Genomic DNA, 27,541 nt, shown 5'->3' with positions numbered 1-27,541 from the left:
AATCTTTTTGTGACTCAATGTCTCATAAGGTGGGATGTATTTTTCAAGGTTGACAATTGATAGCCTCGGACATCACTCGGCGTTTGCGCGGAGATTCGTAATGTTGGATCTTTCACGTAGCAAACCTCCTCTTTTCTTGCCAAGACATCGAATAATCATTCTGCATGTCCATGTAAGGTACCCGACATGGAATTTTCCCATCAAATTGATCCTGCTCTGACAATGCACACTGATGTCGAAGTTACGGAAAATCCGGCAATGGTGGCGCTTCATGACAATTACCTCGACGACGTCATCAATGAATTAAGACTTGGAAGACTAAACTATTCTCTATATACACCTCGACATGTCGTCTGGAATATCTTTTTCTCTTGGCCATTACCCAGTTGGGTTATCTTTCTTTCATCGAGCTCTGAAGTCAGCTGAATCCTTTCAACATGACTCGACATCCACCCCGTCCCCTCAACTCGGACATCAATTCCTCAGATCCCTACACAAAGAAGTATCACGACTCAACAGACGCAGCAATTGATGCTGAAGCTCGTGATCTGCACCCTCTACCCATACGCAATGGCCTCGGATCCTCTATTCTCGGACCACGAAACCTAGCCCGAGAACAGCAACAACCAGATATTATCCGTCCACCATCTACCGACTCCGGCACTCTACCCAACTACAAATGGTCCTTTACTGATTCACACATGCGAATCGAAGAAGGTGGCTGGGCTCGTCAAACCACCATCCGAGAACTCCCAACCTCAATCGAGCTCGCAGGCGTCAACATGCGTCTTGAATCTGGAGCCATTTGAGAACTTCACTGGCACAAAGAAGCCGAGTGGGCATACATGCTCGCCGGCTCTGCCCGTGTTACAGCACTTGACACCGAAGGCGGCAACTTCATCGGAGAGGTCGAGAAGGGCGATTTATGGTACTTTCCCTCCGGCCACCCTCACTCAATCCAAGGCTTGGGAGAGGACGGCTGTGAATTCCTCCTCGTCTTCGATGACGGGAATTTTAGCGAAGATTCTACGTTCTTGCTAAGTGATTTCTTGGCACATACTCCTACCAGTGTGCTAGGAAAGAACTTCAGGCTCGATCCGGAGATCTTCAAGATGATTCCCAAGGAAGAGAGGTATATCTTCCAGGGAAGCATGCCTGGAGATAAGGATGATGAGATGCCTGATAAGCCACATGTCAAGAAGAGTAGGTTGATGTTTACGCATAAAATGCTTGATCAGAAGCCGGAGGTCTTCAGTGGTGGAGAAGTGAGAATTACTGATACTGAAAAATTTCCGTTGTCAAAGACTATCTCTGCGGCTCATGTCACGATCAAGCCTGGTGGTATTAGAGAGATGCATTGGCATCCCAACGCAGACGAGTGGTCTTTCTTCATCAAAGGAAGTGCGAGAATTACGATTTTTGCTAGTAGTGGGATGGCGAGGACGTTCAATTATACGGCGGGAGATGTCGGTATTGTGCCGAAGAGTATGGGACATTATGTTGAGAATATTAGTGAGATGGAGGAAGTTGAGATGCTAGAGATCTTTAGGGCGCCGAAGTTTGAGGATTTTAGTTTGGAGCAGTGGCTAGGGAATACGCCTGGGAGAATGGTCGCGGAACATCTGTTTCAGAAACACCCTAAGGCGGGGAAGAAGTTTGTCGAGGAGTTGAAAGCTGGGAAGGAGGCTGTGAAACCCAATTCCAATGCTTGAAGGTAGTTCTTCTCCCTTTAAGGACCAATGTTTAATCATAAAAGCCAAAGTTTGCTTTCGTTAACATTACTTCCTTTTTTATAGTGTGCTATTACCTTCTCAGTACTACAGTATGCAGGCTGCAAACAAAACGACGTCTCGCACAATATGCCCAGGAAGTTCAATAAGTCAATTGAGTGAGACTGCGCTTTTGGAGTATCGCAACACTTGAGAAAATGAGATGACTTATATCTGGATACTCTCTTGTTATCAATATTGCTACTGCTTCTATCCGCCTGCTTCTCAGCGCTCATTGAACTGAAGTTTGAAGGCTCCTGTGAGAAACTAGTCACGTGAAGCTCCTCTCAAAGCACATAACGGAATCCCTTATTCTCCTTATCCGTCAAATCCATGAACTCAGCATTCAAGACTCCATCATTAGGAATCTCACCTGCTTCTGCAGCATGATCCCTCTTCCTGTTCTCCAGCCAGTTCACCACCCAAAACCCTGACAGCATAACAATTGATGCAATCCAGAGGATTATCGTCACAATCTTCGCTTTACGATAATACGGTCCATCGCGAAAAGTCTGTGGTCCAATGAAGTACGCCAGTCCTTGAGCTGCAAAAATGATCGAGTTCGAAGAAGCTTTCTTGGTCGTCCCAAGGACATTCGAAGATATCATGGAGATGACAATGAACCACGAGGCAGCACTACAGCCACTCATGATGAAATAGGCTACTAGCTGACCATTTCGATCGTATAATGGAGAGACGCTTCCCAAGCCGGTGAAGAGACTGACGGCGAAGAGAGCCAGTAGACTGACTAGGATCGCGGATCCACTGCGGTACTTCGTTCTATCAGCCAAGTAGCCAAATCCAGCGTTAGATAAGATGGTAATAGCTCCTTGCGGCATGGCGAGAAGCAGGGTGGTTTTGGTGTCGAAGCCGAGGGATTTGATGAGAATTGATGACAGGAGGACTAAGCCGGCACTCGGAATCTGAGATGTCAGAACGAAAACGACGTACATCCAGGTCTAGGTTGAAGTCAGTACAACATTCTAAGCAAGGCTTCTGAGAGGATTTGCATACCCTATAATCAGTCCAAGCCTCCACCAACTGGTACTTCTTATACTGCGTTGATCCCACTCCCTGATGATTATCCCTCAACCTTTCAACCGCCAGCATTTTCTCCTCTTCAGAAAAGAACTTCGCACTAACTACCGACCCCGCCATAAACCACAACATAGCAATCCCGTATACCACCGAAATCAACCCCGTCACCAAACTTAAAATCTTCCAACTCGAGAATCCCCCACTTCCATGCTTCTCCTCTCCCAACACACACCCATAAGCGATAATCCCCCCAACAATAGTCGCCACGCCCGTCATACTCGACCAAATCCCCACTCTTGTCCCATGTTCATATTTCTTATACCACGCTGCGGTGATCATCGAGAATCCGCAATTGATAGAAGCTTCAAGTATCCCGAGCGCGGTGCGTTGGATCATGAGCGCAGTGAAATTATGGCAGGCAGACATGCAAGCCAGGACGACGCCCCAGATGATAACGCAGCAGGCGATGTACTTGGCGGGTGGGAAGATCTGGAAAAGGCGGTTGTGGATGGGTACCGCGGGCATGTATCCAGCGTAGTAGATTGAGCCGAGCCAGGTGTATTGCGCGGAGGTGAGGTTAGTATCTTTTTGTAGGCCCATTACTCCTGCGTAGCTCAATCTAGTAGATCAGGTCAATTTTCACGCATCAATGAGATTGTTGCATAGATGTAGACTTACATTCCTTTGTCGAGAAATTGCAGGACGTAGAGTCCTAAGAGCCAAGGGAGAACGTGCGTATCGATTTTGCGGAACAGGTGTTTGTTTGTTTTCTCGTCGATGGAAATGATGTCGACACTGGCGTAAGCGTATGCTTTGTCGACTCCTTTGATGTGTGCATCTTTCAGATTAGATACTTGGCCAGGTTCTACATCCAGGTGAGGGTTTCTTGAAATCACTTTCTCGATGTCAGTATCAGGAATTTCACCGTCTGATGGAGTAGAAGTGATTTGAAGTGTTTTCTCCATGGTCGCGAATTGGTACGGAGTAGGTGTGAGGCAGTCCAGTTAAAGAACGAAACGGACATGTACTTGGAGAATGCACTGAAGATCTTCTTCGAATGAACTTCCTTATCAGTGGAGACCAGATAAAGTCCCATTCGGAACGACACTTCCCCTCTTGATCACCATCAAAGGTCGCATGTAACAATAATCAAGTGTCGGACTTGTGTGCTCTATTTTGGAGTTGATCCCGAGCGCTTGAAAGTGGGATATCGGCCAAGGGTGTTTGTAGATCAACTTTAATGATGTTGATCATCTCCAGAAGCTATCTCGACGGTACTACTTATTTGTTTACTTAAGTAAGCATTGAAATGCTTTCGAAATCCTGAAGTCAGCATACCGACGTCAATGACCCAGAAGACTTCGATCATGCTTTGGTTTCTACTTCGGGCCACTCATGAATAGGGCTGTATTATCGAACGGATTTAGAAAGAATTGTCCTGTCGTTCGTCATTACTTTCTCCCGGACTATTTCTACGAAGAATAGTCTTGCAAAATGACTGTCTTTCTCAATTGTCGTCGTGCATAGGGCATTGCTCCCCTGAAGGCCCTTAAGCGAATCCCCTTAGTGAGAATCACTGGAATTGGCTATGAAATTCTGTCGCTTGACTTGAATTTATCCTTTGGCAATCGAATAAGTCAAGCGTTTACTAAGTTCGGAAATTGTAACTGTTCGATACATGACATCGAATGCGAGGGGCAAACTACTTGCGCTAAATGGCTTTCAATTACTTCGAACGTCTCGAAGCTCACGAATTTCTTTCATGGGACCTGAGGAGTTCGTGATATTAGACTATTCATAATGCTGTCCCATATTTTTACTGTTTCTCGTTGTCTTTCCCACTGTATCCTGTCTTCCTCCTGCAGCCTCAGGTACCAGCTGTAAATGCGCAAGTTGCCCAGGCAGCTCTGGTGTGGCGCTTCACAGCGCTGTGATTTGCCTGATAGCCGCTGTGGTTCAGCTCAGCCTAGTCTGCAATTGACACTCCATTTCTTTTTTTTTTTAAAAAAATCTCGTCGTAAAGCTGATGTGCTCTATGCATCTCATCCTCTAGGTGCGCGATGTTTTAGCAAGCGGTCTTCGTGTCAACTCTAGAACACCACAAGATGTCGAGCTCGCAAGGCGGAAGCTCACCCTCACAACTGCCAAAGGGTAGCCGCAACTGGTTTAAGTCCCGCCTAGGAAATATTAGCCATCGACATAAGCAGACCAACTTATCTACAGAGCAGCGAGCTAAAGCTAAGGTTCCGAAAGCGAGCGCAATCGCTCCCTCCAGCCAGGTGACAACACCTTCAACGCAGCCATCCGCAACGATCAGCACGACCCCAGCAACTTCGGATTCTCCAGATGCCTCAATCCTCAATTCATCCCCACCAGCACCTTCCGTGCCAATAGCAGAATCCAGAACGACTTCAGGCCCCCCACCGATACAAGAGCTGTGGAACGAGGCATATGATGAATAGAAGGAACAAGACGAAGAGTTGATAAAAGGATACGAAAGATGCTTCGGGGGTGACTTGACATTTATGGTTGGTTTCACAGTGTCGTTCTCGGGTTCTAAAGTGGAAAGGCAAGAACAAATGGCGACTTTACTCGAGAGGAAGATCAAGAAGACGAAGGAAGAAACTTGGAAGCTAAATTTCAATGGAAAAGATATTCCTGTGTCAGATCTGGCGCAGCCAGTTGTGGGAATCATCCAGTATATAATTCCTATTTATTTCTTGGAAATCTCCTCCCCGTGTCTAAATTGACATCTCTAATTGTATGTGCTGACATAGCAACTTACTAGGTGGGCTGATGACTACATATCCGGAGCTTTAAGCGCAAATCCGTATGCTTCTACGGCGTGGGCCGGAGTTAGCCTTTTACTTCCAGTAAGTCAACACCTTATGCTCTTCACCTGCTGAACCGCTTCTTCGAAGAGCTGGCTGGTCGCATCCATTCGTTCTTTTTCAGCTCGAAGCTCATTGCACAGAGATGTTTGCGCCAATATGAATTGAAGACTAAATCTGACAATTTTGTAGTTGGCTTTGAATCCCTCAAAGCAAGCAGCTTCATTTGCCCAGGATCTTGACTACCTTACCGATGTCATCGTACGAAGTAAGGCGAGAGAAGATTTGTATCAACAACATCGAGATTCGGAGCAGACGAAAGCGTATGAAAGTTCAAACCGGCTTCCGGATACACTGTATCGAGACACCTTGAAGAAACTCTACGTCGAAGTATTGAAATTTCAAGCAGCTAGTATATGCTACTTATGAAAGAATGGTGCCTTTCGTCTCGGGCTCGATATCGTCAAATGGAACGATTGGGACTCTGCATTGGGCGAGGTTCGCAAGCGCGAAAATAATTTCAAAGCGGTATATATGATCTGGAAAGATAAGAACTACCAGGACGACAGCGAAAGAGTCTTCCAACAACACCAAGAAGGTATAGACATCATGTCCTTCATTTCTCGGAATACGTCTGGTTTGCGAAATGCCATTGAAGACGCGCAGAGGAATACCGAACGAATCAATTTGCTCAGCTGGCTCTCTGACTTTGACCCCTCCACAAATTACAACACGAATCTTGACAAAACGAGAACTGGAACAGGTACGTGGCTTTTGAATAACAACATAAAGTTCGAAGAGTGGAAAACGCTGCCCAATTCATTCATGTGGCTCAATGGTAGAGGTATTTTATGGCTCCTCTCTCTCGTTGTTATTGCTGACAAGCCCTACTGTAGCTGGGTCCGGAAAATCTGTTTTGAGGTATGATGAATTCTCGCATACTGTGTGCAACGTAATTAACCATGACATCTACAGTGCATCGATTGTCAAGCACTTGAAAGACATTTATGGTTCGAACCCAAGCGTTGCTATTGCGTTTTTCTACTTCAGCTTCAGCAACGCGAGAGCGCAAAAGGTGGATGAGATGCTTTGTTCTTTGATCAAGCAAATTTGTACCCAGCGTCCCATAATTCCGGAACCAGTTCAGTCTCTGAACAAATATCTTGCTAGAGGGCAGCGTCCCGACAGAAGAACCTTGGAGGATGCTTTGACTGCTACAATTCGAGGATTTACAGCCGTCTATATTGTCCTCGACGCTCTAGATGAGTGTCCTTCTACTGAAAATGAGCGAGATGTCCTGCTGCAAAGTATCGAACGCATACATAATACCGTAACCGAAAACTTGCACATGCTTTGCACCAGTCGTCAACTGACTGATATCGATGAAGTGCTGCAACCGATGGCTTCTTCTACTTCAGCCTCTAATGTCGATCTTTGGCAGTACAAGGCTGCTGTCGACCACGACATCGGCTTGCATATCGACAAGAGGTTTAGTGAAGCGCCATTCAGATCCTGGCCTGAGGACATACAATTGGAAGCGAGGACTGCGCTGATAGAGAAGGCAGACGGCATGTAAGTCCCATGAATTTGAGCGGCTCCGTGTTTGGAGACTCCAAGCATCTTAAAAGTCACTGCAACTCATTATCAACTCTCTTAGGTATGGAGTGGCTTGAAGTGACCATCTGAATGCTTTCAGCTCCACAGCGTCTTCAGGGATATCATCACACCCTGCCACCCCCGAAGGACTACTACTGACTACATAATGCAGGTTTCAGTACGTTGCTTGCCAATTCGATAATCTCAAAAACCATCGGACGCCACCAAGGATCCGAGCAGCACTGAAAGATCTTCCGAAAGGCCTAGATGACACGTACGACCGAATGCTTAAGGTACGTATAATCTAGTATACCTTAATGTATCTCAGTAGCAGCCAAGACATGTCAGTTGTTTGGAGCTTCTCTTCAGGTTTGCAATGTACAAACTGAATCTTGGAGACAGGGCATAAATCCAGAATATCGAGCACAAGTTGCCAGCGCTTTGAAATGGCTCGCACACTCCCTGAGACCACTCTCGCTAGAAGAGCTTGCGGAACTTTTTTTTGTAGATCACGAACAAGATGTACCATTCAACGAGTCCGACAGATTTACCAATACTGAAGACGTCCTCAATTATCTTCCTGGACTAGTCACCAAGACAAAGATCCCCGCGGTAGGAGCGATGATGATAACAGAGATCCGATTAGTCCACTTTAGTTGCAAAGAATATCTCTTATCAAAACGCATGACGCAACTATATTTTGCAACACCAGAGGAGGCTTCTCACTTGCATATAGTAAGCTCTTGCTTTGCTTATCATCAGCAGCTTAGCGAGGACATGCTTGCTACCCATTCATCACTCCGTTCGCCATGGGAGCTGTGGAAATACGCGGCGCGATATGGGCCGCTTCACTTGGAAAAGATTCCCCTCGGATCGTAGACAAAGTATATCAAAATGCAAATCAGTCGAATTTTCAAACCTCAATCACAAGCGTTACTAAATCTGACTCGAATAAATGAACATGACTGGTGGTTGGACTGCAATATGCTTTGCACACCATTATACTATTCGACTGCGAGGAAATGGTTTCAACTGACATCATACTTGATCCAGAATGGAACCAATGTGAACGAAGTCTCACCACACAATGATCCATGGGGCAGTCCTCTCGCAGCAGCTATCGTTGGTAAAGATATAAAGATGATAGAGCTACTTCTAGAGTTTGGTGCTGATATAAATGGTCAATGCGGAGACCAGGGAAATGGAATGCAAGTAGCAGCTTGTGAAGGAAGCGTACCCTCTTTGCAACTCCTACTTGATATTGGCGCCGACGTAGATTCAAAAGGGCCGCCCTATGGCAGTGCATTGCAAGCTGCGAATTGCAATCATCTCGTACCCGAGGAATTGACGCTGGAGAAAATCCGCCTGCTTGTTGGCTCTGGTGCTGACATTAATGTTCAAGGGAGTCCATATGGAAATGCATTGCAAGCAGCTTTGGCAAGAGATAGGTTCAAGTGTGTAGGGCTGCTTCTCGCGAAAGGGGCAACGCCCACGCCCGGTCCTCCTGACCAGGAGTGGGAGAATATGCTTGAAGGTCTTTATGATGCCTTTGAACAAGATAGACTGCGCAGATTCCAAAAGCATGGCAGTTCTTATATTGCATTGCGAAGACGGGAGCTGGAGATGGGTTATGACAACAGCAGTGAGACGGACAGCAGTGAGATGGGTAGCAGTGAGGTGGATAGCAGTGAGGTGAGCAGCAGAGAGGGTACGACCTGGCGCGAGCCGTGACTTCCGCTATGGAAGTATAAATTATAACATGCATAAGCTTGCACTAGCATCAACACCTTGAGATAGTTCTATCCACCAGCGAAAACCAAGAATATTGGCCGAGACCATATGTAAATGATCACGACCGCTCTAGAGACACTGGTCTCAAAGCGTACACAGCGTCCAAAACATACATAACTTCGAGAACAACTCAACAGTCGACAACACATGGTTCATGCAGAGTAATCATTCTGCATGACAACACCACGAGGACATATGTGGTCAGAAGAGAAGTCAAAATATACTTCGCGCGCGTCGTGATACCAGTCGCGCGGATCTGGGTGAAGGTTTTCAGGGGTAAAATCTTCACGAGCTTTGACCTTCCAATAGATCCAATCCAGATTTGGTAGCGCTAAGCCTGTTCCTGATTTAACGCCCCCTAAAGCGTCTCGCTTGCCCGAACCGAGTTCTTTTTTTCCACGTTTATTTTCGCCGTGCTCGACTGACATCCGACAAATCGCATCAAACAACATTTAGACGTTAGAATATTCTTATATGAGAAGTCTCTGACCCATTTACGACCAACATGAGATGATTCAGTACCTTGGTCGCATCATGGTAACAAGTCTTCAGCGCATCTGGGTCACCACCTAGCGGGAGTCCATCAGCAGCAAGATCAGGATCAGGATCTTTACGAGGACCTTCTCTCCGCATCGACCGCGGGACGGACCAAATCGGTTCTAGTGCCGCTATTTCCACTAAGCTTTTCGGAAATATATCTTAGGTCAGACCTCTTTGATTAAAGGCGTCCAAGTGGAAGGGCCCGTCCTTCCTAATACGAGATTAGCGCCGCCACAGGATTCTCGCACCCGCGATCAAATCACCACAATCTCACGCAGTGTGGCTGCAACTTCACCAATTCGAGGTATCTCCAGGTTGTCAATATGCACGCTGATGCACGTTCCTGCACAATTATGCTTACTTATGCCTGTCGATATACAACGTCCTACACACCACCACCAAGACATGTTTCCCCTGAAGGACGCCAAGTGCGTCTAGATACAGCGCTCCAGTTCGCGCGAGGCGCTGGATTTATCGACGGCGTCAAGATTTCCTTATTACTCACTTCCACTCCAGCCTGGTCTAGTTTCCACTCTTTCCTTGTCAAGGCCATGGACAGTGATTTTCTTTCCTCTTTCCCAATTCTTCGTTAATCGTCATCTCCAACTCTCTGTCATTCATTTTTCTCCAGTATCGATTGAGATACATCCTTTCCTTCACGATCCGTTACGACGCAAGGACGCGAATAAAATCCACCCTACATTTCACGGCACCACCTCTTTGGTTTTGGGACGCGACTTTGGCGGTTTGCAATTGAACACTCCAAACAACACCCTCATTGACGATAGCATCTCTCGAGCCTCTGATTCTCAGCTGCACAGACTCTATTTGCAGACGCTCGTCCCATCTCGAAACTTATACAGACCAGATCCGACCTCGAAAAAACGTTTCGAAACGCAGGAGATCGACCCTGACAGGGAGCACAAACGTTGTCTGTGCGCAACTCGTCAATACGCAAATATAGACAAGGCTCGACCCCAATTGATCGGCAATCTTAATTCTCGTCTGGTCTGTTGTTTTTGGTGGGGTCTGCTGCGTTCAATTCTCCCACATCTGGAAGTTGTCGACTGGCTCGACTTACGAGGTCTCGACAACGCTTTCAATCGCAGCATCTTTTCTTAATTTTAATTCATAATGGGACTATCATTGGCTTATGAACTTGGGTATATTCTGAGATTATGAGATGCCGAGTTTAGCAAGCTGACAGTTCTAAAGCATTGTCCTTGGATGCCTTGTTGCCCTTGCTTTCGGAGCTGGATTCATAAAACTATATATCAACAAGAAAAGGTATGTTTGAGATAGAATAACATTGGACTTCACTGACGTTTTGCAAGACTTAAGGTCAACCAGAAGAAAGCAGACGAGGAAGCGGCTACAAGAGCGACAGACAGAGAAAAGCTTGTTGGGAAGCGGAAGCTTGGAGAGGGTGACCTCTTCGGCGTGAGAGCACTCGAACATGGGTACTTTGGAGGTGTTGCGCAGACCAGACCCAGCTCTCCAGCTCCTTCATACAAGCTGGCACCAGATGCGAAACTGGTCGACTGGGGTCAAATGAACAAGCTTCGAAGCGATTCATCGTCAGTCACAAGCAGCAACTTCGACTTCCTCCAGGACAGGAACTCGAGCAGTGCTTCGCTTGCTGGCGCAGGCAGCACAATCAAGAAGCCATCGCCACTTCGACTACAGCCCTCAGATGCTGAACTGAGGAGCCATAATATGTCGAGTGTTGGAAACATGGGCGGTAATTTCTTGCCACCAGCGCCATCACCAAGATCCCTTCGAGCTCCTTCTCCATTGTTTGGCGAAGAGAAGAGCAGTACATGGGTGTCTCCCTTAGATGTTCACTTCAGCAGACCGGGAACACCTGTGAGACCAGCATCATTTCTACCAAAGCTACAATTTCCTCTGGAATTCGGGAAAAGCGACTTGACAATACCCCTTCCAGATTTCAACAAGCCAAAATCGGAAACAACACCTGCTTTCGAACCAGTGATCGTCAAGCCTCCACCAACTGCTGGAGGACGTGCGAAGACGCCCAAGGAGATCTATGCGGAGTTCTCGCAACAGGGCTTTGCTAAGTCACCAACGCTGTCAAACTTCTCACAGCAGAGTTTCGCTGAATCGCCAACTTTGTCGACTTTCTCGAAACAGGAACCACTGATGAAATCTCCCACCTTCTCAACATTTTCGAAAGAAGAACCACCCAAAGCAAAGTCCCCTACTTTCTCTGTCTTCCCACAACAAGCACAACAAGCGCCTCCTCGACCCAACCGTCTTTCGATGAAGTCGATGTTCTCTACGGAGGAACTACCAGTTCGCAGTCCTAAAGAGGATTTCTCAAGAACGTTTCAGCTCCCACCCGTCCCTCTTGATGACCTAGCTCCAATGATACCACCTGTCAACCCTGATAGATTCCCAAAAGACCTCAACGTATGGAACCCAGCATCACCCATTCGCAACTCGATAGTCAACAGACAGCGACAGCCTACATCAGCTGGAGCTCGTCATAGCCATGAATGGACACTTCCATCACCCACACTGCCCGACGAAATGATCGATGCAGAATGGCAACCTTCAGAGAAAGCCATCATCCGAGCCTCCGTCGTCAGCAAGCAACGAGTTTCCGTGATCCGAGGACCAGGAGCACAGTCCCAAGATCTTGACGTTCAGTTTGCCAGAATGCGCAGCCGTGGTCACAGCATGGCAGCTTCAAGCATGTACAGCACCCGAACCTCCATCCTCGAGCCCGGAGAACAAAGTAAACGCCACACACGAACGTGCTCCCAATCATCCGAAGCTCGAGCTCGGGCCTCAACCCGAGATTTCTCAAACTCCTCCCACAAACGAGTCAGTTCTCGAAGTCTAAGCCGAACACGTGACTCCCTTCGAGGAAGCCGCAAGACATCCAACGACTCCTTCAAATCCGCGGACTCGCACCGTCGCAGCAGAGAAAGAGACCAACTGCACTTTGACCCTACCTCTCACCGTCGCAACCGCAGCGGCTCCGTCCAAGGCCACTCCGTCGATTTCGACCAGCCGCGCGAAAGTCCGTTCTCAGACTCCAATGGAACTAGTTCCCACTCAGCCACCTCCTCCGTATCCAGCTCCCAGAGCTCCGACGCCGCATCACCTCCAAAGCCTATCTTGAATCATCACAACCAAGCCAATTCCGGAGCACCACTGCAACCTCGAATGCCGTTTGTGCAAGATCCCGACAGGTTATCGATCGCACCACAGATCCACGGACGTTCCGCAAGCGAGGTGAGCCAGAACAGCATTGGAGATTTCTACGATAGCTATTACCGGCAATCGACCATGGGTCGCAACAGCGGGATGCCGAACCCGCCTTTGCCTCCGGCGTCTAGGAACAGTGTTCAAGACCGCGCACAAGCATTCGAAGATAAAGCTCGTGGAAGAAGTGGTAGTATCGGCGCCCCGAAACGACCAGCACCGCTAAAGATCGGGAATGGAAATAATAATGGAGCAGGGAGTGGGTATGGAGGATTTAATACTATTGTGGAAGTAGCGACGCCGATGCCAAGTCCGCTGGTTATGGGAGATGCAGGGAGAGAAAGATTCCCGACGATGATTTGACAGGATTGGGAGGGTTCGCATGAGCAGCAGCAGCGTTTTGGCGATGGGGGGTGGTGGAGTTTGGTGGATTTTTGATTTTGTAATTTTTTGTGTGGTCTTTTTTCCTTTGTGGAGTGATGGTTGAGGGAAGGGAAGAGGGAGTTGGGGTTGTGTAGATTTGGGATGCCCATGTGGGTTGAAGCAAAAGTTGGAAAACGGAGGATGGGAAGGGATCGATCAGAGGGAAGAAAGAAGTTTTCCTGTGTATAGGTGTGTGGGCGGTTCTCTGATGACCGTATTAGATGAGTAATTAATGTAGTTCAACCCTGTCTGTGTGTTTTTGGTGAGTGCCACTTCAAAGTCCGCGTTTTGTTCTCTTGCATAGAGCGGCTGTAAATCTTGGGGCAAGTACCAACAATCCCCTGCTTTGCTTTCTTCTCTGATCTTGATCATCGAGAGCAGGAAGTACATGTTCAACCAGCACAGCATCTTACAGAATTGCACTCTTCGCCCTTGGCTCACCTTCCTATTTCGGGCTTATATTAATCTCAGGCAACTAAGTATCATTTGTAGACCCTCACAAACAAACCACTCATGCCAAAAGTTCTCTGCCGCCATCATCAGCTCTTGCTATCAACCTCATTTCCGTTGTCATTCCTCCTGACTTTTACAGAATGTCCTCATTCGTTCTTCTTCGCTCCCTCGTTTCCTCCAACGGCAATCCCGAAGAAAAGCCGCCTTGCCACGCCAGGCTTCCATGGCTCGCTCGGTGTCTTCTTGAGTTGTGGCGTTCTGTTTGTGTTTGTCCTGAAAGCGTTAGATCGTTTGTGTCTTTATATACCTAAGAGCCGGACACGGGAGATTTATGGTCCGTAGGTTGTGAGTGATAAATTGCTTAAGCTTAGAGTTTGGGAGGTAGTTTGATGAGGTGAATCTTATTCGGAGGGGAGGGAAACATATGCGAGCAGGTGGTGGGGCTTAAGGTGGGGTGTTTTATACCGTTGTATCGTGTTTCTGGGCTTGTTCTTCTCGCCCTCGGCGTTGGTTTCCCGGAACGCGTGCTGCAACGGCTTCGTGTCTTTGTTAGCTGTTGGCTTATCTTTTGTTCGTGGTTTTATTCGCTCGTTGTTTTGTCGGTTTTGGGCCTCGGCGGTGTTAATTTCCTCTGGTTTCAATTTGTGGTTTTGTTGTTAGTTACTGGTTGGTTTGTGTTTTTGGTCTTCGGTCATGCTTTTGTTGTAGGGTTTGTGGTGTTTGTTTTGTATTTCTGAGTGTCATCGCTGGGGCAGGTTCTCTGTCTGCTTCTGTACTTTTTGTTAGGTCAGTTCCTTTTCGTTCACGTTGGTGTGTTTTTTTTGCGGCCGTTGGTCTTTTTTCGGGGCTTTATTGTTCTGTTTGCTTGTGTTTATTATCTCGGTGATTTGAGTCTTGGTTTCGTGCTTTCCGATGTTTTCGCGCTCCTGCTTTGTTCGGTCGAGTGTTTTCCCTGTGTTTGTTTTTTGCTTCTCGTGGCTAGTTTGTTCTTTGCTGAGTTGTGCAACCTCGTTCCCGGGTGGGAATCCGGTATTGTTGTTTCTTTGCTTTTTTCAGTTCTTGTTGTGTGGCTTGCCTTTGAGGATCGTGTCGTTTGTTCTTTGTGTGGATTTGTCCCGCTTGCCTCCCAATTCTTGGCTGATGGGCGTCATTGCGCGGTCTGTCATTGCGTTTGTTAGCTCTGGGTTGTTTTTCTTTCCAGGTTTTTGGGATGGCGTTTTGCGGGTCTTCTCCTGGGGGTTTGTTCGGTTGCTGTTTCTCTGTGGGGTGTTCTAGTCTTGGTGGTCCGTGTTGATGTTGGTGCTTCGGTTTTGCAGGTGGTAGTAGATGTTTGGTCATTGTTTTTTGTAGCTGCAGTTTGTCTTTTGCTTATTATGCTTCTTCTTCGGGTCGTATTCGTGTGTCTTTTGCTCCGGGGCCGTGCTCGTTTGTTCCTGGCTCGTCTCTATCTGGTGTCGCTCGGTTCTCCTATAGTGTGGGTCGTGGGAGCACTTTTTATTTGCCTCTTTGTTGTTTTGGTCTCTGGCTTGTTGGATTTAGTATCGCTTGGGCTCGCTGTCTGTATTCTTTGGTTGCGGCTGCGTGTTGTTTTTTTTGTGTTTCTTCTAGCCTTGCTTGTGGTTTTTTGTGTCTGTTTGTTTGCTGTATGGCACTCCAGCAGGTTTTTGTCTTCCTTTGTGGTGTACTATGTTGTCTTTTGGTTTGGCATCTTCCTTTTGGCGTTGTTGTTGCTGGGTCGTGTGTTTGACTCGGTCTTCTTGCTTTGGATGTGTGCTTTTTTTGGCGTCGTCTGCGGGTTTTTTGGGGTTGTCCTCTCTTGAATATTGGATGTCTTGGTTTTCTGTGGCTAAGGTTTGTAGTTTGGGGCTTCGGTCTGGGGTTGTCTTTTTGTTTTTTGCAGGCTTTTGTTGTTTCGCCTTTGTCCCGTTTTGGTGTCTTGTCTGGTGGTTCTGTTTGCGGTTCTCCGTGCCTGTCAGGCTCTGGTAGTCCTGGTGGTTGGTTATGCGTGTCGTTCCTTGGTTCGGTGCGGTTCCCTGCTCTGGGTGTTTGCTGCGTTTGGTTGCTAATCGGTCGACGTGCGCCTTCCATTGTGCTCTTCGTTGGCCTTTGTGGTTTTGGGTTTGGTTTTGTAGCTTGACGTTTGTTTCGGGGCGTTCCCAGACTCCGCATTGGGTGCAGTGCTGGACGTGCGAGTCCGTTTTTTCGGGCGCCCTGTGGTTGATGTTCGTTGTGTTGGCTGCTGTCCGCTATTCCGTCGCGGGCGACGGCTAGGTCGTCATCTGGGGTTTTCGAGGGGTGCTGTTTGGCCCCTGTTGTTTTGCCCTTCTCCTGGTGGCCTGGTCCGTGCGTCCCCCCCTTGTGTTGGGTGTTTTCGGTTCGGGCGTGGCGTGGTTTGCGATGATAGTTGGTGTTTCTAGGTGTTGACTCTTTTGTTTTCTTGTGCAGCTGTGCCTTTTCGTTTTATGTTTTTGTCTTTTGCCTTTCGTTCTTCTCAAAGTTCCCGCTGTGGGTGTTTTCGAGTCCGTCTTTTCGGGGTTCCTTTCGTTGCCTGTTTTCCTCGTCTTGGCTTTTTTTGAGTCATTTGTTCTTGGCTCGCTTGCGTTCTTGTCTAGTCGTGCCTTTTGTGACTTTGTTCGGGGTGGTCTTTGTCCTTTTTGGTTGATGCTTTCGTTAGTTCGCCTTCTTTGCGTGGGTGGTGTTAGATTGTTGGGTTCATCTTGCTGGGTTCTGATTGCTGGCGCCTCTGGCTCTTTGCCACGTTTCGACCCGTTGTACCGTGCTTCCGGTTGTTGTGATCTTTACGAGCCGTATCTTTTCTGGCACTTTTGGGCTTATTTTGCTTTTCTTCTTTTTGTCGTCTGTTATTCTGTAGTTCTTTATTATTCATCGGGTCTTTTTGTTCGGTTCGCGCGTGTTTTTTGGCTCCGAGTCCTATTTGCCGGTCAGCTCTTTTTTTGTTCTGTTTATGGGCGCGTCCTGTTTTGTCTTTTTCGGAATTTGTGTCTTTGTCTGTCTGCTGCTTTGGGTTGTTTTGCGGCTTTGTTTGCTTCTTTTGGTGGGCTTGCTTTGGTCGTTCGGTTTCTTTGTTGGTTTTGTTTTTGTAGTTTCGGTTTGTATTGTTTTTAATGAGTTTTTTTATTTGTGTTTCACTTCGGTGTTTGTTTTTTGTATTTCGTTGATGGCGTTTTGTATTTCCTACAAGGCTTGTTAGGCCTTTTTCGTTTCTTGGCGGTTTTTAGTCTGTGCTGGTTTGCGCTTTAGCTGGTTCTTTTTTTCATGTTTTCGTTTGTTCGCTGGTGACGCCTTGGTATTTCGTTGACTTTTTTTGGGCTTTGCGTTTGTCGCTGTTCCTGTTTTGTGCAGCGTTTTGGGGTTTTTTTCCTAGCTTTTATCTGTGTTGCTCTTGTTGTTCTTGTTTTGTCTGTGTGAGGGGTAGAGTATGTTCTTCTTTTCCTATTGCAATTTTGTCTAGATTCTTTTGAGTTTTGCGTTTGGTGTATTTTTGGGATGTCTTGGTGGCTTTTACAGGGTTAGTATGTGTGGGTTGTCTTTTTTATTGTTTAAGGGTGGTTCGGTATGGTGTTTTTTGCTGATTTTCTTCCTTTGTGTGTATCTTATGTATTTCTGTAATTATTTCCATTTTTGTATATTTTTTATCTTTTGCTATCTGTTTAAGCGTCTCTTTATTTAGGGTTTGTGGGTATTTATTCTTGCGTGTTTATTTATTGAGTGTTTGGTTATTTCTTTAAAATTGTATTTCTCTTGCTTGTTTTCGTACTTATTGAACTGTGTCTGCTTCTGGGGTGTTTCTTTCTTTGCTGACGTGTTTATCCTTTTCCTTTATTGGGGTCTTCTTGTTTGTTGGGCTCTTGTCCTTTATTCTCTTATTGAGTTGGCCTCGTTGGTTTGTTTGCTTTTCGCCGTCGGTTGTTTTGTGCCGTTTCTTCGGCTGCTCAATCTCTTCCCGGTGGTCTTGTGGGTTGTTTGCCTCGCCTCTGTTACATGTCTTGTCGCCCCCTGTTCTTTTCTTGCTGGTGGGTTTCGTCTGTGGGTGCATCTTCTTCTTTTCGGCTTGTTCCTTCTTTCTTTTTGGTAGATTCGCTTTGTTTGTTTGTTCCTTTCGTTTTTGCGTTGTCTTCTGGTTTTCAGCTTCTGTTCTAAGTGGTTTATTTCTGTTGGAATTGTTTTTTCGTTTCTTGTCACGTTCTCGTTTTGAATTTTGGTTGGGTGGGCTCTCTTTAGGTTTCTTCTTTTCGGCTTTGTTTTTCCGCGACTCGGGTTTTCCTTTGCTCTTTTTTTTGCTCTTACTTTTTGGGGTTTTCTATGGCTTGAGTTGCTTTTGTTCGTATCCTCTCCTCTTCAGTTTTATCTACATATTCTGTCTTACTTCGTTTTGTACTTGTGCTTCTTGTTACTTCCTTTTTGTTGTTTCAGTCGGTATGTGAGGGAGGTTATTTTGTCGGTTTGGTTGTTGTTGGGTTGTTCTTTGACCTCAGTGGTTTGGATTTCGTTGGGCTTGTGCAGTGGCTGCTTTGTTTGGTAAGTCTCAGCCTACGTGATGTTTTTCGTGCTTTTGTTCTTTTTTAGGTTTTCTCCGGTTGTCTTTTGGTGATATCTATCTCTGCCGCTGTTGCCATCGCTTTTTATGTTGTGCGACTTGTTTTCTGATTTATGGTCTTCTCCTCGTTCGTCTTCGCATTCTGGCTGGCCCTTGTTTGCGTTAGCCTTCTTTTTGTGGACTACGTCGGACGTTGCAGTTCTTTTCGGCTGACTGTCCGGCTCTTCGCTGCGTATCTGATGTTCGCTCCTATTGCTGTTGCGGTGCCTATTCCGACTTTTTTGGTCTGGTCCTTGTTTTGTCCTCTATTTTTGGCGGCTCGTGTTCTGTGTTGCGATCTTTCCTAGTTTTGTTTCGGATTCTATCTGCTCTTCTATTGTTGTGTCGTCGTTCCTTTTCCCGTTTCCTGGTTTGTTGTCTGTTTCTTGTGGTGTAGTGTTGGTAGGTCGTTTGTTTGCCGTTTTCGGTGTTCCTGTCATGTCTTGTTTGTTTGTTCTTTGTGTGCGTTGGTTGTGTGCGGTCTGTTGCTGGTTCGTTTCGTTGTTGATTTGGTAGTGTTCTTTCAAGTTTGGGTGGGTCTTTTTTGTGCTTTTGGGTCGCCTTGGCTTCTTGGTTGCGGTTCGGTCTTGGGAGCCTTTTTTTGCATCGTCGTTCTCTTCTCCTTCGTCTGGTTCTCTAATGTTGCTTTGTTTTTTCGTCGTGTTTTCCCTCCATTGGTTTGACCTTTGGTTGGGTGTTTTTGGGTTTTTTTGTGCGGTTTGGTTGTTTTGCGTGTTTTTGCTGCTGGATTTGGTTCTTTTGGAGAAGTTTGTTCCATTGGCTAGCTTTCGTCTTGTTTGCTTGGGTTCTCTTGTTTCTTTTGTCTGTAGTGTCTTGCCCCGTCGCGCTCTGTTGAGCGCTTGTATTTTAACCTACTTTTTATATCTTTAGTAATCTTGTTTGATCTTTGCTGTTTGTTTTTTTAGTCATGCTTTTATCTTGTTGGCTTTTTTTTTGTTTTCTAATGTTTGTGTAATTGCTTTTCCTTGTTTATTGTTGTTGTGTATTGTTGGTATTTAGGTCTCTTGAGGTTTTTTTTGTTGTTTAGCTCTTTTTGGTGGCTCGTTTTCTTGCGGCGCGGGTGGTCTGTTTTGCTTCTCTTTGTCGTTTTTCGTGTATCGTTTAGGTGCTTGGTTCGGCTCTTTGTTTTCTGGTTGTTTCGTTGGTTTTAGTGTTGTTGTGGTGCCGTCAATGGCTCTTGTGTTTGTCGTGTTGTTGTCATGGTGTGCGTGGTCTTTGTTTCTTTCGTGTTTTCGTTATGTGGTCGGTGGTCTTTGTTTTCTGTTTTTTTAGTATGTATTGTATCTAGTGTCAGGGCTTGTAGTTAATACACGTGATTGAGGCTATAGAGGCTTTCTTTGTACAAGAAGGTTCGATTGCCGTACAATGCCAGTATCTCTGCCAGTTTATATACATGCTATGGAGATTCTGGAAGTTTCTGTCACGTGAGATCGTCGCTGGAGCATTCCAAGACTACTCCACGGGTGTAACCCCTGACATAAAGTCCGTATAGGAATCGAGCAAAGAAAGTCATTTCAAATGAACAAATGCGTCCAGATGACGGATGTTGGTGGGAAAGGACCCAAGGTACTAGAATTTTTTAAAGCAAGATGCTTTATACAAAAAGTGAGCGAAGGTTGTTGAATAAAGAGGGGAGAGGTGAAAGGAGGTGGAGGTGAGTGTCGAGGTTGAGCCAGAAATCGTCCGTGGAAGGTGCAAGTGAAACATGATATAATACGTAGATGCGAGGGCCGCCACGGATACGAAAGAGCGACCATGGGACTTATGAAAAGATACAAGAGCGATTGAAACTCAAGAAAGCGGCATTCCAGGTTGTCAGGCGCAATAAAGGTCAACACATGATCATGCGATTAGATGATTCGCTTCCATAAAGGTCAACAGTGGGGTTTCTGAACAGAACGATAATGTATAATTAGTAGATGACAATATTCCAAGGTCGCTGAATCGTAAACACCACGCGAATGTGTGAGAAGGGAGTTGAACAGGAAGCAAGGAGAGGAAGGAAATGAAAGATTCGAGATTAGCCACACGGGAGATGGAAGCATGCGAGAGGGTATACGAAAGTGAATATCAAAAGATTCCGTGTTGGGTGTGAAAGTCGGACGCTCACGCGGACGCGAGTGTAGGGAAATGTATCACTCCTAATGCGACAGCACTCGACTTTAAATTATATATGTTCCATATGTTTTTAACACATAATAGAGTATTGAAAACACCCACAAATTACAGTAAACCACGAGAAGAAGTAAGGGTCAAGGGGAAATGATCGGGGGCAAGGCTGCGATTGCCGACAGCGCGAGAAATGTTCAGGGGAGTATTTTCATGGCCACTACAACCCCAGTGCAAAAGTGTCTTGGTTCTGTTTTGAGACGAAAGTTGTTGTATATTTGGAGAGGACCGTGAGTCTGTAGTACAATAGTGCAACGGCAGGATAGCTAAACGTACAATATAATCATAGGATAGGAATTGAAGCGGAGAGTAATGAGAGAAAGCCAATATTTAGACGTGCGCCAAGTCGAAAAAGTAAGTGATATAAAGCAGAAGCGTCGAGCTACGCCGCGATCCGAGAACAGCAAGTCTACCTCATCGGTCGAAAATCAAAGTAAACACAGAAATACCAGCAACGACAACCAACTACACCCAACCGCAAACAATAGTGGTAGCACTGGTCTGGTTAGAAGTGACGCTGGAGGATGGTTCGATTGAAAGCATGACAAAACAGATCTTATGGAACAGTGAGCAGTAATGTAACAGACCAGAGATTGACATCGAAGTCATAGTTTGTTCAAGCTGGTCTGAGTAATACTGCGTAAAAGCAAGTCGCGTCTCATCGGAAATTTGAAGGCCACCAGCAGTGATATCGAACGAGAACCAGCGAGGGAGAGCAAGACTAATCCTATTTGAAACTCAAGGGTAAATGCCTCGAGGAGTTCTAGTGCAACATCGACGAGAACGAGATCTTGATCTGGAGTTGGGATGCTGTGCTCATGTAGATGGATATCATCTCTATACTTGTTCCAGAACTTCTCGATATTGGATAGAAATGCTTTGTAGATATAGAACAATAATCTGTAATAATCACAGTACTCAATGAGTGCCGGAATTTGGACTGGAGTCGTCACATGACGAGATGCGGACTCAAACACTTTCGGGGATTCCAGCTATATAAATCAAGGTTTCTTGACCGTCATCTCTTATCTGAGAGATCCCACTTGCTCTTCCCACAATATTTCTCAGCATCAAACGTCACCATGGCTGAAGTTGGAGGGCGTAATGTGTTGGTCATCATCGGAGCTGGAGGCAGTAAGGAGTCCTTATTTCTCCTTCTTCACCTTTGCTGAATTTGAGCTGCCGAACCAGTTGCTCCTCTGTCGGCTCCTCTTCTCCAGTAAACTATACACTAACTCGTTGCAGTGGGCTTGTTCATCGCTCGACGTCTAGGCAGCGGCAGAACTGTCTTTCTCGCCGACTACTCTCAAGCAATGCTCGAGAAAGCGGAGCAGACTCTCCGTTCCGAAGGCCACACCGTTTCCACCATCTCAATGGATGTATCTTCCTACGACGCAGTCCAGAAAACAGCCCAAGCTTCTGCAGCCCTAGGGGCAATCGATGCAATTGTCCACACTGCGGGCGTAGCACCAGGTGCTTCGAACTCTCGACAAATCTACACGATCGATCTCCTGGGAACCGCCAATGTTATCGATGCTTTCCTTCCAGTCATCTCGTCTGGCACTTCGCTGGTGTGCATTGCGAGTATGGCAGGCAGTATGATTCCAATCTCTCTTGAGCTCGAAAAACATTTAGCTACAGCGCCCAGGAACCAGCTCCTCCAGCACAAAGACATTGTTCTTAGTGAGGAAATTGAAGCTGCAGGCGTGGCATACGCAGTTGCCAAGCGCGGAAATCAACTCAGAGTACAAGCTGCTGCTGTTCCTTATGGCAAGAAGGGCGCGAGAGTGAACAGTGTCAGTCCTGGTGTCATTTCAACTGCGCTTGCGCAGGCCCAGCTCGATACACCTGCGGGCGAGAATATGAGGGCTATGATTGCGATGAGTGCGGTGAAAAGGATAGGAACGCCTGATGATATTGCGAATGCGGTGGCTTTCTTAGCGAGTCGTGAGAGCAGTCTTATTTCTGGTATTGATCTTTTGGTTGATGGAGGGGCGGTAGCTGGACGGAAGTGGCCTGAAGCATGATTGAAAACTGATGGTTGGTTGCTTGCACAGACAGGGACAAGCATTCGAATGAAGAGTTGGAAATTTGGCAAAGAGGCAGCTTGCCGCATGAGCTGTACACGAGAGACGATATTTCGTGGAGTTCAACTTGAGACCTTTCTTTCCCTGGGCACTGTGACAGATTTTCCCGTGACTTCTTTCACAACATGGGCTGGGATCATCTGTAAAGTACATCTTCGTCACTCTAGCAAAACTCCATCAATACCCTCCTCAATAGCTCTTAGCCCCAGCAAACCTCAACAACTTATCACTCATCTCTGGTAGCTCGAGTGGCCCGTCTCTGTCCCTCGGATCTCTCGTTCCATCATCCAACAATGTTTGAGTGTTTATAAACACAATATTATCATGTGGCCAATGAGTAGTTCCACCCCAAGCCTTGAAAATCGCACGCTTCTTCTCTAATGAGTCTTCGCTTGCCAACCTTGCAGGAGTATAAGTCACATAGATGATAGTCCGGATCTGATTGCTAGCCTCCGAGGGTTCACTTCCATAATGAACCGTTCGACTGTCCCATAAGATAAGGTCTCCAACATCAGCACAAACTTTGTATGGCTTGATACCTCTATCAGTAAACCACTCAAGCTGTTCCCTTTCAAACATGTACAAATCCTTTGACTCCCAACTTGATTTTTCTGTTTGTGTATCGAAAAACTCGTCATTCAACTTGTGAGATCCTGGATAAATGACCAATCCACCATCATCGGGTCCGGATGGCGAGAGATTGATGATTCCTTGGACACAGTGCATGCCCCGTCGAAATGGACTTTGATCAATGTGCTCCCACGCAGGCTTCCTGGGAACGTCCTTTCGATTCGGAAGAGTGATGTTCAATGCATCGAAGCTCACCAAGAGCTCATCAGTCCCCCAAAGATGTGTGAAAGCATCCACAACTCCAGGTTCCATTCGCGCATCCCACATAAACTTTTCATGCGCCACTCCATATGTCGAAAATGTGTTGATCTTGCTCTGGACCGGCAAATTCTCCTTAATCCAGGTTTCGGGTTTGTTGAAGTCGAGCTCTGTATCGAAAGATTTGAGCCAAGCATATGCCTTTTCCTGGTATTTCACAGCTTGAGCTTTTGGAATAGCATTCTTCACGACAGTGAAACCCTTCTCGAGAAGATCCGCACGCCAGTCGTTATATTTCGTTTTCGGACTATCCAGTCAGTGATTGAATCCAGTACATGCAGGAGTACATACTCAGCAATTTGAGGCAGAGGGGCCTCGAGAATTGGCGATTCAGGAAGAAGCGCAGAAGGAGCCATAACGAATCAAGATAATTGCGGGGTAAGTGCGGGGTAAAGCAAAATTCTGTTCAGTTGTCAATACACAGTACTTTTAGTCCCACACTCACACCGAATGCTGGTGTGCGAGATTTGCTAAAAGTGATGATATGTTTGAATGAAACTTCCAGAGTCTAGAAATAAGTATAAGAATTAATGCCCACTGCTGAAAGTGGGATAGTTTGCCACGCCATTGCGCTTTGTGGGTCGCGGACGGAAATCGGCTCTATTCGTGCTAAATCAGCGCCGAGTTTCATGACTTTCACGAGCAACGAAGTCGCGACGGAGAATTCAAACGACTGGAAACTCCTCTCCTGGAAGGTTGCATCTCGGTGTGAAGTACATGCTAGTGACTTTTTGACAGCCTTCCACCATTCAAAGTCAGCCTCCATCACGTCCCCTCAGGACACCAAAAAGGAAGTGTGCTGATGTCCCCATTGTGGGTCCAGATAGAAGTCATTGAACACGAGATCGAGGAAGACGAAAGGAGGACCCACACTCACTCACTTGTTGACACCCGGATGAAGGAGCTCGTGTTCTCTTTACACAGCCGAGAGAACTCCTGAGGTCAAAGGGGTATGTGAATGGGACTCATGGTTGCATCTCTTCGCCTACGGTGCTCATTCACTTCCAGAGAAATGATCACAGCCTGGATGGAGTGAGCTATCCTTCGATCTGAAATGATTCCACATCATGAAATGGCTGAAGTGGCGTATATGTGACTTTAAGGCACGACAGGGTCGTACAATCAGGAACCAGATATAAATCGAATTATCTGCAGGTAGAAACTCGAAGAAAATGACATGAGGCCTCTGTATCCATTTTCAATTGCTGCTGAATCATTCCATCCCAACTGAAGATACTGTCCGCATGTGAGCGTGTGATTGACAAGTTCAAATTGATACGGCCGGAAGGTGTCCAGCACCGTAGGAATCATACGGACTCCATAAAATAGTCTGCCTCGAACAGTGAGTGAAATCATCTCGATGGTAGAAGCGACGACAGTATTGAGCCCAGGACCTCGTCATTCTCAGAGCGGATTGAAAGATCGTCCTAGGACCATACGCCAATTGTTCTTTCACATTGGCACACCAACGACAAAATCCACTGCAGACAGGTCCATAACTCCAGTCAGCCTTGTCTCACTATACACTGATAGACTCGTGTGGTCGACAGAGTGGGGTGTACAATCTTTCCAATCAGTTCAAAGACTTCAAGTGCAACTCGTACACATACTCGAAATGTCAGATATGTCTGTAAACGTCTCAATGTAGCACACTACTCTTGCTCCGCTGCAGTACTCTTCTTGGTCCATCATCAAATTCTATCAACTTCGAAAGGATAACTGCTGACTAGAATAGCGGTACGAAGTTCCAGATCTGTTGGTTTGTCGATTGATGTCTACTCAGCTCCAAGCTCCTCCGTGTTTAAGGAAGGGACGTGACCAACCTATTGCTCTCCACCTTAAGCGTGGCTGTTGTGGCTGTTGTGGCTGCTCAAGGAGCCATCACAATGATTCCACGTGACGGACTTTGCACGTGCAACTATAAAAACGAAGCTTTCATAGCTCATGAGAATGAGATACTCTGCTAAAGTGACTAGGAAGTATGCAGCTAGTGTCGTTCAATATCACAAACGGCATAAAGATAGAAATTTTCGCTGCAAATTGATCCGATAATACCAAGAACCTTAAGACGATGCAGTGTCCCAGGATATGTCATGGTTCGATCCCCGTTCACTGTTTTGCCCTGAACATCTTGCTCTGCTGCGCTCACAGGTGGGAGCAATTGACTTCCAGTGTCTCTGCATCTCCTGCATTACTCGCGAAAAGAATTGTGAAAAAGCCGTAAAGACAAAGTTACCGTCTGAGCCACTATCTTCCGGATAATCTGTACGCTGCAGTTTTGGATTTGAAGTCCCCCAAAACAGCTGTGGAATTCTCTTGCGGCTGGCAATGGATTATTGAGAGTAAGAAGCGGTTGAGACTAGGAACGGGTAGTCCATCCTAGTCGATTTGATTGGGGCGTCATCAATCTGTTGACACTTCAAGCGAACCCATCGCGCTGGGCCGTATGAACCTTCTAACCGAGCGATAGAGATGCAACAACGTTGATCTTCATCAAAATGTACTTCCACTGAAAAGCCATGTGTATTGCGCCGCACTCATGAGTTTGCACCAAGCCACCCTCAAGCTTTTCAATAATTCGGCGGTCTCCAGGCTGGAAGTCGGCTCCAAAGTTAGAAGAATGACGCCGCATGAGGAATCAAGTCAAGTGATAGAGATGTATTGTGTGATCATGACCGAGAAGCGAATTCAATCCTCAGTTCGGGGAGATGAGTCGAGTCATGTGATATATTTCTGAGAATTGATAATCTTGCCAAGGAGTGCTGCCAAGAATGTATTCTCTTGCGAATCATGCGTACCTCCGTACCTCCGTACGGCAATGACAAATATAGCAGCTTGATTTCGGTCTCCACTTCCTTCTCCTCAGGCTTCACTCAAACCGAACGTGATTCTATGAAGTGAGATATTGCAGAGAAAAGTCTCAGCAACGAGTATTTGTAGACACCAACCACCTCATGCTATGACGACGTGGCCAAGAGAGGTGTCCAGAGCGGAATAGCATGATCAAATCCAATTCTCAAGACATTGGTCGAGGCAAGAAGTGATTTCTCCATGCGAGGTTGGGAGCTGCTGAATACGAGCCACGGGAAGAAATCGCCGTTGGATGTCAATAAAACAGGCGGCTGGAGTGATTTGGCTGCAGAAGTGTCTCAACGCCTACCTTTCGATGCCAGACTCAAGGAGATTTATCTTCACCGCACGGCAAAGACAATCTTGAAGACATACAGAAGGTACAACAACACAACAACAACAGCAGAGGAGAAGCATCATCCGATGAACCGCAGACCGTTCCTGGCAGATGGCCAGACCTCAGCCCAATTCTCAGGGGAAATAGCAAACTAATGCAGGTCCAACCGGATCTCGGAAGAACAAGTGCTGACTGTACGATACGCGCGATGGAAAAAAGTTCATTCGCTCCTTGGCAGAAGAAAGCTCATTAAACTCTTCTGGAGCCGTTCCTCACTAGAGATCGGTTCGGTATCTTTGAGCGCACTGCTGAACACTGGCGGTTTGGGGCGGGCGCATGTGGTGATTGTTCTTCCCCCGCGTGAAGGTCAATGCAAACCTGGATTTGCTTTTGCGGGAGTGGCGTTTTGGACAACAATGCGAGGCCAGCAAATCTGGGAGAGATTTGATCGCAAAGATAGATCGGATGACCGAGACTCGGAGACGCATCGCAGGTCCCCTTGCATCTCGTGTTGTGTGAAATTATCCATACGAGAAGACCGGTCACAAAAGAACTTGGGGACGAAAGCGCGCACTTTCACTACTCCCCGAACGAATGATCCTGCTCGTATTCTTTAAGCTTAAGTTCTGGGTTGTCGAGATTTTGCTGGGGGTGGAATATCAATAGCTCTCGGACCGATCGCCCTGCAATTTTTAGAAACCCCCTAGTCCCCATAAGGTAGGCGCTCCCCCCTATTTCGTCAACTCAGATTCGCTGAACGACCTTTCTGACTACCACGAGCTCTTTTGTATTTTCGCGCCCCCCCGGCCGTGCGTGAGGCCTGTAATTTCCACATTGTGAGCACCACATGTAAAAAGTTTCCTTGTGTGGCCAGTCAGGGTGTGCCATGGCGCTGATCAGTTCAATCCCGGCGTCGCTCC

The 27,541-nt window shown here is 46.7% G+C and overlaps 8 protein-coding genes across 8 annotated transcripts; 5 read left to right on the top strand and 3 right to left on the bottom strand.

Annotated features, from left to right (window-relative positions):
- Positions 1-437: 437 nt before the first annotated feature.
- Positions 438-1,712, top strand: LY89DRAFT_701232 (Bicupin, oxalate decarboxylase/oxidase; the record flags this gene model as incomplete). Its single annotated transcript, XM_018217180.1, has 2 exons — positions 438-776; positions 837-1,712. 2 exons carry the CDS (start codon positions 438-440, stop codon positions 1,710-1,712), a joined length of 1,215 nt encoding a protein of 404 aa, XP_018064091.1.
- Positions 1,713-1,952: 240 nt separating this feature from the next.
- On the bottom strand, positions 1,953-3,772 carry LY89DRAFT_724141 (MFS transporter; the record flags this gene model as incomplete). The annotated part of the gene is made up of 3 exons (XM_018218874.1): positions 1,953-2,728; positions 2,784-3,426; positions 3,486-3,772. The coding sequence occupies 3 exons, from the start codon at positions 3,770-3,772 to the stop codon at positions 2,057-2,059; spliced, it is 1,602 nt and encodes a 533-aa protein (XP_018064090.1). The 3' UTR covers positions 1,953-2,056.
- Positions 3,773-4,912: 1,140 nt separating this feature from the next.
- Positions 4,913-5,269, top strand: LY89DRAFT_740806 (uncharacterized protein; the record flags this gene model as incomplete). The annotated part of the gene is made up of 1 exon (XM_018220638.1): positions 4,913-5,269. One exon carries the CDS (start codon positions 4,913-4,915, stop codon positions 5,267-5,269), a length of 357 nt encoding a protein of 118 aa, XP_018064089.1.
- Positions 5,270-5,280: 11 nt separating this feature from the next.
- LY89DRAFT_761415 (uncharacterized protein) lies at positions 5,281-8,113 on the top strand (the record flags this gene model as incomplete). Its single annotated transcript, XM_018221547.1, has 9 exons — positions 5,281-5,505; positions 5,596-5,680; positions 5,831-6,028; positions 6,071-6,482; positions 6,535-6,559; positions 6,614-7,210; positions 7,407-7,527; positions 7,637-7,969; positions 8,000-8,113. The coding sequence occupies exons 1-9, from the start codon at positions 5,333-5,335 to the stop codon at positions 8,111-8,113; spliced, it is 2,058 nt and encodes a 685-aa protein (XP_018064088.1). The 5' UTR covers positions 5,281-5,332.
- A 2,586-nt stretch (positions 8,114-10,699) lies between these two features.
- On the top strand, positions 10,700-13,159 carry LY89DRAFT_740804 (uncharacterized protein; the record flags this gene model as incomplete). Its single annotated transcript, XM_018220637.1, has 3 exons — positions 10,700-10,728; positions 10,781-10,852; positions 10,900-13,159. 3 exons carry the CDS (start codon positions 10,700-10,702, stop codon positions 13,157-13,159), a joined length of 2,361 nt encoding a protein of 786 aa, XP_018064087.1.
- Positions 13,160-15,276: 2,117 nt separating this feature from the next.
- LY89DRAFT_675890 (uncharacterized protein) lies at positions 15,277-16,559 on the bottom strand (the record flags this gene model as incomplete). The annotated part of the gene is made up of 2 exons (XM_018213544.1): positions 15,277-15,833; positions 16,448-16,559. The coding sequence occupies 2 exons, from the start codon at positions 16,557-16,559 to the stop codon at positions 15,277-15,279; spliced, it is 669 nt and encodes a 222-aa protein (XP_018064086.1).
- Positions 16,560-21,541: 4,982 nt separating this feature from the next.
- Positions 21,542-22,486, top strand: LY89DRAFT_740803 (NAD(P)-binding protein; the record flags this gene model as incomplete). Its single annotated transcript, XM_018220636.1, has 2 exons — positions 21,542-21,593; positions 21,705-22,486. 2 exons carry the CDS (start codon positions 21,542-21,544, stop codon positions 22,484-22,486), a joined length of 834 nt encoding a protein of 277 aa, XP_018064085.1.
- A 249-nt stretch (positions 22,487-22,735) lies between these two features.
- Positions 22,736-23,790, bottom strand: LY89DRAFT_740802 (phytanoyl-CoA dioxygenase; the record flags this gene model as incomplete). The annotated part of the gene is made up of 2 exons (XM_018220635.1): positions 22,736-23,681; positions 23,726-23,790. 2 exons carry the CDS (start codon positions 23,788-23,790, stop codon positions 22,736-22,738), a joined length of 1,011 nt encoding a protein of 336 aa, XP_018064084.1.
- Between the last annotated feature and the right edge of the window lie 3,751 nt (positions 23,791-27,541).

The sequence above is a fragment of the Mollisia scopiformis genome (genome assembly GCF_001500285.1).
Source record: "Mollisia scopiformis unplaced genomic scaffold LY89scaffold_28, whole genome shotgun sequence".
NCBI lineage: Eukaryota > Fungi > Ascomycota > Leotiomycetes > Helotiales > Mollisiaceae > Mollisia > Mollisia scopiformis.
This window is presented reverse-complemented; position numbering and strand designations above follow the sequence as displayed.